We start from the raw sequence: 13,841 nt of genomic DNA on the forward strand, positions 1-13,841 counted from the left end.
TATTTTATAAAATTTAAAATTATTAAAATTTAATATGTAATAATATCTTCTTTTAGATACTTTTCAAATTGTTTTAAATGAAGGTCATCTATTAGTGAGATATCTCAGGATCAGAATTATACATTGAGATACTATATTTAACGGTTTTTAATCAATATAAAAATTGTATTGAATAATATAAATTTCGCATTTTGTTTACTGAATAAGTTGAAGTTCGATAGATACAAATGAATTAGCACGGGCGTGAGAAACGAGAGTTACCTTGAGATTTAATGTCTCAAATAAATAAATAAAATAATTTAAAAAAATATCAAGACTGGTCACAACTCCATAAATCATCTTCAGTCGTCGCGATCCGTCACTAGATGACCGTGAGAATTCCGAATAAAATGGTAATAAATCGTCGAGAAAAATAGTCCGATCAAATACTTAGATATACAATATATGAAGTAGCATCACGAAGTGATGTGTTGTCTTAAGAAGCAATCATACTTTGAATATCATGTCTCTCTCTTTTATTATAATTTTTCTTTTTTTTTCCTTATTAGTAATTCCATTATTATTTACTTGCTTTTTTATTTCTAGTTTTTCTAAGCGACTTTATTTTCTCAGTATTATTTTTCATTTTTATATTTTCCTTGCGTTTCTATTTTCCATATTATTCATCTTTTATTTTATTTTCTTTATATATCATTAGTTTTTCGTTGTATGGTTATCGCATTTGTTGCCGCTGCATTCTTGGAAGGCTTATCCTAGAATGTTAATAAACGTTACATCTATCTATTTCTCTTTCGTATGACGAAATGTAATGTGCGCGTTGTATGCGTGAGTTTTTTTTATTATTAATTTCGGCAAGTTGCGCATACATTTGCTTTCTCTCAATCAATGACGAAATTTGCAAGGATAAATTGTACTGCATCAAATAAATACATATCTTCGGTATATGTTATCCGTATACATGGTAATACCGACCATAAATTATTCGGGCTTTACAGTTGTCATTGACAACGATGATTTAAGACCATTCTCTCAAATATTCTCATATCTGCATTCACGGATTAACTCGCCTTTCGGCGACAATATGTTGACAGAGAAGCAATATTACTATAATTTATAATTATTCACTGAAATTTACATAAAAAGACATCAGTAAATAGCAGAAAGATTGTTCACTAAGAAATGTCATTGAAAAAATATGTATATTTCATGAAATATTATTCAAGAGATACTTAATTTTTTCTTCCTTTCTCTCTCTCTCTCTCTCTCTCTCTCTCTCTCTCTCTCTTTCTCTCTATTAAATTTTTTAAAATTTACGTTTTTAATAAGAAATTTTTAATAAAAAATTTTTCAATTTAAAAGTAAAGTGTATAAGTAATTTGTAAACATATATAACACGAAGAGACTACAAGCCAGATTTGTATGTATTTTTAATTCTTAGAACATACGTTTCAATCTTATTATTCGATTATTCTTAGTGTATATATAAAGAAATTTAATGCAAATTTAACAAAATTAATAAAACGGTTAAATACAATTTATAATTACGGAAAGTTGGTAATATTTCTTCGTATCTATTATCTTCCGCAATGCTATTCAGTCTGATAATATTATCGGTTATATTCTTCTATTATATCGGTCGCAATAAGTCCATAATGATGATAAAATTATTAAACATGATGAGTCATTAAATAAAAATGTACCAGCACACATTCTCAACTACGAGTGGTAAACCAGAATACAATCAGTAATTGAAACAATAAGTCAAATCAAATCACAAGAAGCAAATATGATCAGAGATAAAAATTGAAACAAGTTCAGTAGGAAATTGCTTGTACATATTATAGCATTGATAATATTGAGCCATTATATGATTATCTTTAAGTAATTTGTATCGAAATAACGAATTAACATTTTTGGCTCAATAATAAATAAAATAATATATATACCAAGTAAAAATGTGCTAATTTTAATAAATATTTATTTGAATAATGCCAACTAAACATTTACTTATAGTAAATAAATATTTGCTTAATTAAAAGAAACGATAATTAAATCAAATTATGATTTTTGTACCAAATAAATATATCTTTATATTTAGTAAATATAATATTTAGTTGGCACTAATCAAACAAATGATTTATTAAAATTGGTATATTTTATCAGTGTATAAATTTATATATATATAATGAGAAAATGATTATGAAAATAAACGTTGTTGCTATAAATGTTATATCTCTGAACATACGAGCGGGCAGGAAGGAGCATCCACGTTAAAAATCTCTCTCCAGCATACCGAATGTAGACTCCAACGACCGGGTCACCGATTGCAGCTGCCTCGCGATTTTTGCGTAATCGAATATAATGCTGCTGATGCAACAGAGGCACAACTGTCTACTAAAAAGTTCCCGCATACATGCGCCGAAATTGGTAGTCCAACTGTAGAATCGTATCTATTAGCGAGCGAGTGGCAAGGACGTGAAAGTATAATCGTTGATCTTTGCCAAACCGGACAGCACGAAACAGTGAGATAAAAAAAGAGAAAACAAAAAGGAAAGAACTAAAAGAAGGATCACAGGCGAATCAGATTGAACGAGGAGCGTGGAGGAAAGCGAAGGAGGCAGGAGATGGAACGGCGGACCAGATATACAGGGTCGTATACGCGCGAAGAAGTGGGTCGAGAGTTCACAGGCCGGATAATTAAATTCCTCACCGAAGAAAGCGTTTTCCCTCTCGTTTAGCCATCACCCTACCGCCCCCCGCCTTTCCCCTTTTCCACCCCCGAGGCAAGGAATGGGAGCCGGACGTATTGGCCGACACGCTACGTTGCTAGACTAGCCGTAATGGACTTCCTCCTCCATTAGACGCCTACAAATCTCCCACCGTCGTGAATATTCAACAGACCGAGTTCCCTTTTAATTACGTTTCGGATATCGATTAGTTTAAACCGCGATCACGAGTTTGAGACCTGTAGGGCGAATTTCACTACTGTCGTACTTCATGAGTTGCTAGAATAAGTCTGGATTGCGGAAGTTAAGACGCGTCAATTAACCTAGCTGAAGCAATCCTGGCTGAAGCTCCACGCGTTAATTTCAAAATGCAATTTGTCATAGGTCGGCGTACGATCAAAAGGCATCTGGCGTTACATGAAATCATTATCGTTTAAAATCGCCGGGAGGATATTGGCACAGCGTTCCTTTCCTTTGACCGGGCAAGTACAGTTAATGTACCGGGAATACTTTAATTTTATGCTACAACGAGCAGCCGCACGTTGATGCATGCAAGACGAAGAGGATCGATGATTACGTCTATCCGAACGCACGGAAGCTTCATCGCGCGGATGATACAATGATGGCGAACCGCGTACTTTTCTTCCTGATGTCTGAGACTCTCTTTCTGCGACCAAGAGCGAACGGTTCTACCGGATGATTGTGCAGTCCGTTCGGTGTCATCCTTACAAAGTAGCCTTACAGATAGCAAATTATTTCTTCCCGTCGGCATGTCAAAACTTTTCTTTAATGTATTATCACCTATATGAAATATATCTATCATAAAATATCGCTGTGTGCTTGTCTTAATTAATTCTTATTTTTTGTTATTGCACTAATTGCCTATACGCTAAAAACTAGCATATATTATGAGGGGTATAAGTAAGATATTATGAAATACAAAGCAATCTTAGTGTCAGAGAACATCAAATTTCCATATCAAATCCGTACGTGCCAAAATTAATAAATTTGAGACATTTCTTGACAAGCAAACAGGTCTAGTCATCATTCACTAACTATTCGATATAGGCTAATTATCCTTGTCTAAAACATTCACTGGAGTATATTAACGTTCTCCGATGCAATGTCAATAAAATACGTTGACCGACAATCTCAATTAAAATCCCTATTTAAAAAAAAAGAGTAAATACGTCGAAGTGAAAAACGTGATATGTGAAAAATCTGTGATCTCAATCAATTCTGTTTCCATTTTATTTTAAATGAGATTTACGTAAATTTTTACGAAACTTAAGCAACGTTCTACCAAGTCTCTACTCAAAGAAATGCTAAAAACTGAGCAGGGGTCAATGGATCCTCTTTTCCTCTGGAAGATGCATCATTAACTGAATCGAGAGTGACATGATTGTTGTCGCGTGACCTCAAGCACTTTGAAATTACCGCTAACTTTCTTTCAAGTGATCTATCCAATATAGAATAGTCCTTTGGTTATTATCGATTGCCTAAATAGGCTGTATTCCAAATTTACTATCAGTGCTAAAAATGCTATAGTGTACGTTATGTGCAGATTTTCAGCACAGGCAGTGAATTTTGGAACATAACCATTGTCATTTCCTCAACAATCGAAAATCGATAGATTAAAAGTTGCACAGATTATAGACATTTTAATTATTTATAATGCGTTTACACAATATTTATATTATTAACTTTCAAAGAAACATAAATTTATAATTTCTTTTTAGTTTTTTAACTAATAATAATTTATCTATTTTTTATTATAGTAATTTATATATTTCTCAACGAAACATTATCCATTAAATACTGATTTAGTAAATATACCGATATCGTTGAAATTAAATAATTATATTTAATCATAAGTATATATAAAAAATTTATAGATAAGATAATTTCTACTAATTAAAAAAAAAACAAATATATAAATAAAATTAATAAATAAAATAAAATATTAAACATGGCAATGAATCATTCATTTTTTTACATATATATTATTACAAAAAGTCAACGATACATGCAAAAAAAATATATTTACGGCGTAAAATTTACGAAAAAATGTCCAATGAGGAAATGGTTCGGTGCACATCCGGTGCTATGGACTGCGCGTGAACAATGGAAATCTGTTACGTAATATTCCTTTAAATTCAGCTCCTGTTACATAATGTACTCTCGTAGCTTCGTCGAATAAATAATATTTATGAACTGGAAGCTTATTATAGCATACGCGGTCATAAAGTCACAACAACTATAATTAACGTATAAATATCTTTATCAATGTTTGGAATTCTCTTTTCTATTATCATGACAAAGTATATATTTGGACTTCCACTTACATGTGATAAATTTATTTATAATTAGAGAGACATTTAAAGGGGAAAATTTACCTTGCACGACGTAACGCATGAATTCTAAATTATTTCACGCCCGTTAATTAATTCTTTTATGAATCGCGAAAAATGTTTGGCATGCGCTGGTTGTATATCGTTACGAATACCGTAAATGAATACAACTGTATTAGTAGTAAAGCTAATGAATAACGTGGCGACAAGCCAAGAACTCAATTGCGTCATTGAATATCGACCCTATCTGGCTTTCGAATATGATGACATCAATTTCGTTGTATTATCTAACGAAAAAAGAACTATTCACTGGCAATGGTGATCTGTCAAGGTAAAAATCTTAAATAGAATGTCTTTCATAACAAACATTTTATATTCTTGTCGCGCAAAATTAATTTAACAGAATGGTACACGTACAGCACTTTATAGTCATATGTTGTAACATAATGTTACTACATATGCTGAGCAATGTTTACTTAGTCTTACTTAATATTAAATTTTATACTTTATTTCTTATAAAAATTGGTAGAGCTAAATATGAATGTTCTTTTCAAAATATTTTTGCAATAAAAAATTAATTTCTCTTTAAAATTAATTAATTATAATTTATGCAGATTAATATGTAAAAGAATCGAGTAAAAATTGTTATTACTTTAAGCTTTTAATCCTCGGGAAGATAAAGCTTAACAAATAAAAAATATTCTTCAAATCCAGATAAACCGTAATGTAAATATATATTTATGAAATATAAAAAAAACCATTTTTAGAATAAACATTAATTTCTCTAGCGCGATTTACAAATGTGAGCTACATTTGTATTTTACTATTCACTATATATAGCCGCCCACATATTAGATCCGTTTTCCTGCACTAGAACTGTCTCACTTTCCCCAAATATCAAACATGTACCTATCTCACTTTATATATAAGTTTAGCACAGAAAACAGATCTTAGTCACGAGCAAAGAAGAAATAGAAAATATAAGAGATACGCAGACCAATTTCTGGCAGGCAGACGTAATAAATCGTGTACAGGACTAAAAGGCTTCTCCGTTACGACAAAGCACTCGACTAGAAGAGTCTAGGTCTAGGACGCAAGTAGGGACTAAGAGTTTAAGAGGCTAAGAGTTTCGCAAGAGGAGACTGTCCGAAATCTCGAGTACATTAACGAACCTCTGACGAAGAGGATAGGTGGATGTTCGGAGTCTATAGAGAATAAAAGAGAGACGTACGAGATCGGGAGGAGAGGGAGAGAATCGTCTCACAACTGAATTACTCTCACTTGAGAGGCCCCTGTCTCTTCTTCGTGGGGGCCGCATGTATATTCCCCTGCTTCTCTTGGGGGGTATAAATGACTCCGGTCTACCTTCCACGAAGTCACAGAACTGAGGCGGCATCGCAGAAGCCGACATGAATCCTCTGATCGCGGTAAGCACGTTTTTTTTCTCATACTTATGTTAAGAAGCTATACTTGTGCGAAATGGAGAGAGCAGAGGGCTAAAAAAGAAAAAAGAAAGCGAGTAAGGAAATGTGGTGCATGAGTGTACGTATGCGTGCGGATGGGAGAAATCGTGAAAGGAAGAGTGTAAGGAGCACATCAAGTGATCGAAATCTCGGTAGAAAAAGCGAGTGCTGCTTTTTTTCTTAATTTTTGCATCCTATTGTTGCTCTATTATCATTTCTGATCTTGTACATAAATTTTCACATTAATTTGTTAATAGAGATGTTTAATGCGACAGTGCTTTCCTTTTTATTCGTATGTCTTTAATTTCTTACGCTCGTGAAGCAGCGACGATGACACAGAATTAAAAACGTATAATTAGCACGAAGTATCATCGTTTTTAATTAGATTCGTTCCTTATTTTTGGTGTGTCAGAAAAATTATTAGTCATTGATTTTTCACAATTATTCTAGTTACACTGCTCGAAAAATTCGTAACAATTTATAAAATTCATAACTAAGACTTAAATAAAATTTCAAGAATTCAAAATTGAATAAAAAAATCTCTAATCCGTAAGTTTTTGTCGAAGTAGTAAATATTCGACTCGTAAATATGTGTACTTTTATATTTTTCTATAACTTATCTTTTTTCAATTACGAGGTATATGATAATAAAATTAGGAATGGATGTATGTTTTTTTATAAATTTACTTAAATCTGAAAGCTCTCGAAAAATCTAAAAAAAAATTGTAAGTCATACTTCATTAATGTAAATAAATCCTGCATAAATTAAAATATATACACCACTATGAAAAAATTAAATGTGACTTATAGAAAGCTTCTTATAATAAGCATTTTCTATAAAAATCTGGATTTTTAAATCTTTAACATTTAGCTGAATACTTTGAAAAACGTGATACAAGTTATATTCTATATATTATACATTATTTTAAATTTAGATAGTAATTTATAGAATATGCAATTTGCTGTGAATCAACGGATATGTATTAGCATGTGCGTGATATGTAGCATATGTGTATAATTTAGCATGTGTATAATATAATTCGGTTGCAGTTACAATTAAGCATATAGATATCATGAAAGAGTTAAAACAAGTCCATTGTTCTACTAAAGTAATTCCTTTTTATGTTACAGTGTATGATTGTCGGTCTGGCAGGGTTCGCCCTGGCGGAGTCGCCTGTGTCCTCCGGTTACAGCTATAACAGACCTTCCGGTGGCGGCGGTGGCGGCGGTGGCGGTGGTGGTTTCTCCTTTGGCGGTGGTGGTTCCTTCGGTGGCGCCTTCGGCGGCGGTGGTGGCTACACCCAGGTATCCACTGGTTACCAGACTAGCGAAGGCGCTTCCGTGGACGGCGCGCTGCTCGAGCAAATCCGTCAGATCCTTCTGAAGGAGGAACTACAATCCCAACAGTCTGGCGGATTTGGTGGAGGCGGATACGCTCCTAGCTCTAGCTACGGAGCGCCGTCGTCGCAATACGGCGCCCCGTCGACGCAATACGGCGTGCCCAGCTATCAGACCCGCGTTGTAGGCATCGATCTTGAAGGCATCAGGCAAGCCATCCAGGTGGCCCAATTCAATCAGGTCAGCCAAGGCCCCGGAGGCTACCCCAGCGGACCTGCCACTAGCTACGGAGCGCCCCCCAGCAGTAGTTATGGAGCACCTAGCAGACCGGTGTCCAGTAGCTACGGTGCGCCGTTCTAAGAAATCACTTTGGTTTGGATGATACTGATGATGATGAAAGAGAGAGAGAGAGAGAGAGAGAGAGAGAGAGAGAATGAGCGAGAGAAAGAGAGAGAGAATGTGAGAGAGAGAGAAAGAGTGGATAATGGCACCGGCCGACGATAACGACTACTTTCCGAGAGTTTCAACGCAGCCGAGACTCGCCAACGCGAAAGACTCACGGAGAAGATCTGGCATATTTGGAAAAGAAGATCATAACCGTTTATCACCAGTTTCTCCCAAAGTGACACATTCCTTGGGCTCGCAACTCGGAAGGTCGTCGATGCCAGCAAGTCAAATCGTCGCGCGGAATCGCTTCACGTAGATCAATATTCGAAGATTGTCCAAAAGGAGTTGAATCGTCGTGTTTATCCGCGTTACTCGGCTTACCTCGTGACTTCAGAACACGTCCTTTGACTAATCAATGTCAATGGACCGGGCCAGTCAGGACGAAGACACATGCGAGAAGCAAAAAACGGGGACCAACAGGATGACGCTTGGTCCGTTGGGGATAAAAGTAGTCGTCGCTTCAACGGATCAGGGTCTTCTGGAATCCACCAAAAGAGTAACGCCGAGTATACGTGGACCAGCATCCTTCCCCCGGGTCCCTTGACTTGTTGAGAATCCAACGGTCGTCGCTTTGACAAGTCCGCGGGGTCCGCGGGAATGAATGTGGCCCAGTTTCCTACCTTTTTCGACCCTCTTCTCCCTTCCATTCCCGGAAGGGACAGGGTCGCTCAAGATGATCTTGGGCGGTCGGCGCGGTGCCGAAGTCTATCGTACCAAAATCGCATCAATCATCGCGGTCGTGTCCGCGAATCGAAAAATCGAGGAACATGATAAGTCAAGGGGGGACAAGCGTAGTCGTTGACGCAAACACACTTCACACTTCATCCCCGGCGATCGCGTTCGCTTTCGTCAGGGCACTCATATTACAATAGAAAGGACGGAGCGGGAGGACTAGGAGGAGGAGGAGGCCGACAAGCCGAAGACGTGATCAGCGCGGTATTAACGCGCCTTGTAAATAAAAATACGTCGCTGTACCGCGGCGTCCGCTGTTGTAACGCGGGCCAGCTCTTCCGTCAAAGAATCGTCTCGCCGAAATCCTTAACCCGGGACATCCAGAGTCAGTTTCTGGTTCACGAGAGAAGATGATGGCTTCCGAAACTGTTTCTAGTTTGAACCCTGAAGAATAACCTCGGAAGAATTGGATACCCGGAGTCATTATGCGCAAGTAAAGTCGATTTCGCACAGGAATATCGACCTCTACCTGCCTGCAAGAAGAAAGAGAAGATTCATCTGGCGCAAGGAGCGATCCGGATTACAGAGCGGATGCCGCCGTGTCCGAGCAACACGTACATCCGACGCCACAAATACACACTATTTTTTTATACATAACGCTCTTTAACCACGCATCTTTTTGTACTTGTATAAAGGCTTTTTTTTTGTAGAAAAAAGAATAAAAAAAGAACGTCGCCACCGTTGAAAATCCCGTGTGCTTCTCCTCTTTGTCGTGCAGCGGAGCGCTTCGCTTCCGGCGTATTCGCTGACCTCTTCCTTGCTATTCCCAATCTCACCTTTCCTCTGTCAATCGTTATCGACGATCACGATTATCGCAATTCTATCTATGATTCTACGTCCCTCCATTCGATGACCTGACGACCGGAGGCATGCTTGTCCCTCGAGTCGATTCGCGCGGTTTTTTGCTGTCGCTGTATCTCCTGAAGATATCCGATCGTTTCTCTTTCTTTTCGTCGACGTTTTGAGAGATCGGCGCCTTTCTCCTTTCACTCGCGAACCCGCGAGCTAGCGGGTATCGCATTAGCCTTGCCTGGAGGAGAGGAGAGGAGACTTCTTCATCTGAACGTGTAAATTCTTCTCACGCGAAGAAGAACCGCATCGCAAAGGGGCATCGTGTTACGAAAGAGAAAAAGAGAGTGAAAAAAGGGGAGGGGAAGAGAAAAAAACGGCGAGAGAAGGATTGGTAAAGATTCGAAAGTGGCTTTGCGTTCACATCGAGACGATGTGGAATCTCCTCAGATTACCTGCAAAGGATATTCGGAAGGATAAGGGGGAAGCGGAGGTATCTTTTTTCTTTTCTCTCGTATATCGAAGATGTATGTTTCTCTCGTTGTATTTTCTACAATCACGATCATGAGATGATTCGCGCTTCTCTTCCCGCTCGAGTAATGCCTGAGATTAACATCCGAGCTTTCCGAGTTTCTTGATTACAGAGAGAATGATGTAAGTCGCTTGAGTAGATGAACATATTCTTCTATGTTTCGGAGAGATTTCACGCCGGAAAATGAGAAGACACGAGTATCTGCAACGGTTTGGTATGCAACTAATTATTTTCTCTGGAATGTTAAGATGTGTAAGAAAAGTTGTCTTCAGCATTCAAGTCTTTAAAATAGACGCTTCAATTTGTATTGTCGCAATTATAAATTCATTAAATTTGTCAGATTTTTAAATTTAATTAACTAAACACAATTATCAAAGAAGCAATTGTAATCCAGTCTCTTCAGTTAAAAATAATATTTTGTTATTTTTTACTTTCATGCGTGTCAAAATATAAATGAATCTCCATTTCTGTGGTTAGTTTCAAAATAAACAATGATATTGATGTCCTTAATAAATAATAAACTATTGTAAATTTAAGTTAAATTAAATATATTTTTTCTAATTAAATTATTTAACTCCATTGCCTTTAGTTAAATTAACGATATATTGAATAGAAGCAATGACGATTTATAGAAATAATTAAATAATAATTCAAATTGAGTATAATTGGACATTAAATTAAATAATGAAAGATCGACCTTTCTTTCATTCACGACAAATCATCTCTCGAATTATGATCAAAAACGAGAAGCTGAGAAAATAGTACGCGTTTAGTACGCGTTTTTAGTAGATTAGTTAAACATTCTGGACGAAGAGTCATTTATAAACACTGTTATCTCGAAAACACTTAATTAACATGTTTTGTAAGTAGCAGCCGCAGACATTTATGATGACATTCATCAGCGACGGTTCCATGCAGTGCCACTCGTGTGCTTACGACGACAAATCATTACAATGATTGCAGATTTTCTCCATGAATAATAAATGAGTAATTTTAAGTTCTAAGGAGGGACAATAGATGCGCATCGCAAATTTACGATCACATGCATGCAGCGCGGCTCTCACTCGTAAATGGCAAAAATAATTTGTAAACGAACGTCACTAAAATAAGTAATGTGATATCACGCAAAGTTGCGGATAACATCACAAAATTAAGAATCAAGGTGCGATTGATGTTAGATTGAGTCAACGTATAAAATTTAATTGCACGTCATAGGCGGATGAATACTCGCGAGAAATGGTACGCAGAAAGAACGATTTTGCTGAAATATCTAAAAATTTAGCTAAATACAAATCTGGAAATAATTTAGATAGACCATCAAAATAATTACGTAAGAATCTCGAGCATAAAGAGTAATGCTGCCAAAAGTTTTGACATTCCAGTTCGAGCACTCTACATAATTATTTTAATGTTCCAACACCATTATTTTCAGGTCCGTATCTAACTAAATTTAAATCAGCAAAACCGTTTTTTCTGTGTAAACAGGACAAACTCTTTTGGTTCACAAATATATTAAAAAAATCGTATCATTAATTACTGAGCTAAAAAATAAAAGTATGAAATTTAAAAGGATAAACAAATATAATCTATAACGCTGTATTTTATGCGGGTAAAACAAACATTTCTATAGGCAGAATTATTATCGGTTGAATTGCTTCTTTTGATAATTAAGTATTTAACTTACAAATGATTCATGATCACGGGCAAGTTTTCTCCGGATTCCTCACATATATCTCCGCGCGGTATTGCAATTTATGATATTTACGCGTGCACGCGTAGGAAAAATTTCATAAATTATAGATCCGTTGAGTTAGGTAACGGGAAAACGCTGATATTACGTTTAAACGGTATGGGCTCGGAATGGTTAGGTAAGAGAGTGAGTGCCAATAAAGTGAAACATTTGTCGATAATGCTGAAGAGTTGCCGAATGACTTTATCGAGTCCATGTAATGTCGATGAATAAGAAGTTACATCCAACTTCTCCTGTCGGGGATTGCATAAACTGTATCTCCGTAAAACGATTGTCGACAATTGCTCTTTCACGACGTTGCTGTTCTGCGCGATCAACATGATATATTATTTCCGCGTTGTCGAGCGTCTTCGAAGACGTCAACGACAAGCGGCTGATAAAAAGACAGGTACAAATTTATAACGGAACTGAGAAACAAGAAAAGTAATATTTCATGTCAAACGGGAAATGTATTTGGAATAATTTTCGCATCAACAGAAATTCAATTCTAGCGTGAGAAATGTTTTCGTGAAACACATAAAAATTGCACGGGAAGAACAATTTTACTGAAGTAAAAATTTAGCTAGATATAAATCTGAAAGTACGTTGGATTATTATATAAAAATAATTATGTGGGAACACACATTCAAACGTAATAATAATACTGCAAAAAGCTTTGACATAGCAACTTGTTTGAACATTCGATATAATTATTTAGGCATACAAATATGCGACAAATATAAGACAGCGAGAAGCAGATAATTTTGTAATTCCATAGGCGATTTTTCCGCGTGCCTTCTGTCGAAGGTAATGACACGGCGATCGCGCGAAGAAGCGAAGTGTCGCGTCGTACATACAAAGTTGGCGTACAAGCGACTTGCGTGATGGCGAAGCGCGCGGAAACACGGTGATGACTCCACTACAAAGTGTCTATTAAAAATAGTTCCGTGGGAGACGAAGGAAAGCGTGGTATCAGCCAGGCTATCTGTCCCGAAAGACCTTACGTGTGTACCTGCAACGTCCACGGCAGGGAAAGTGCCGCGCGTATGATTCGTGTCAGGGAGTACGGTGAGATCGGGCAGAAGAGGACGAAGAGATGGTGAGGTGCATACACGCGGTGTGAGAGTCTCTGTGGAATTTTGCAAGAGATGCTTGTCCGCCGACATGCGAAAGGAGAGAAATATGCCACGATGATCTACGCTCCAGTTACACTGGCACACGATTCACTTCGATCGTGCGTACGAATGTTACGATATCCCTGTTTACGTGCCTGCTTTTTGCATTATCTATACAAGTTAGAGGACAAATTGCAGCAATTTATAGAAATTAATTGCGCTACCATTGCAACAAAAACCAAACGGAAATGTATTACTAATAAGAAAATAGTAGCTTCTATTTAATTTCATATTACCAAATACATATTTGGTAAACGTAGCTTTTTAAAAATAATCAGACGTTGAATAAATTAAATAAAGAACTTATTGTTAGCAGTATGATTAAATTAATATTACTACATAAAATCATCAAAATAACTAATGTTTTTAATGACGATTATATTTTCCGAGATTTTTTTATGAGAATATATGTACATTTTAATAGTAGAAATAAATATATGTAATCATATATGTAATTCTATTATTAAGAAAATAATGATGTAATATACGTATTCAATAAAATGTAAAAAATTTTTTTCTCGGACATTTAGTCTAAATATAAATATATAAATATATAAAT

General features: G+C 36.3%; 1 protein-coding gene across 1 annotated transcript; it reads left to right on the top strand.

Moving 5' to 3' along the window:
- Window positions 1–6,422: 6,422 nt before the first annotated feature.
- On the top strand, window positions 6,423–9,745 carry LOC108747299 (pro-resilin). Its single transcript, XM_018484694.1, has 2 exons — window positions 6,423–6,504; window positions 7,672–9,745. Exons 1-2 carry the CDS (start codon window positions 6,487–6,489, stop codon window positions 8,236–8,238), a joined length of 585 nt encoding a protein of 194 aa, XP_018340196.1. The 5' UTR covers window positions 6,423–6,486; the 3' UTR covers window positions 8,239–9,745.
- Window positions 9,746–13,841: the final 4,096 nt, after the last annotated feature.

This window comes from Trachymyrmex septentrionalis, unplaced genomic scaffold (genome assembly GCF_001594115.1).
Source record: "Trachymyrmex septentrionalis isolate Tsep2-gDNA-1 unplaced genomic scaffold, Tsep1.0 scaffold197, whole genome shotgun sequence".
In the NCBI taxonomy this organism is placed as follows: Eukaryota; Metazoa; Arthropoda; class Insecta; order Hymenoptera; family Formicidae; genus Trachymyrmex; species Trachymyrmex septentrionalis.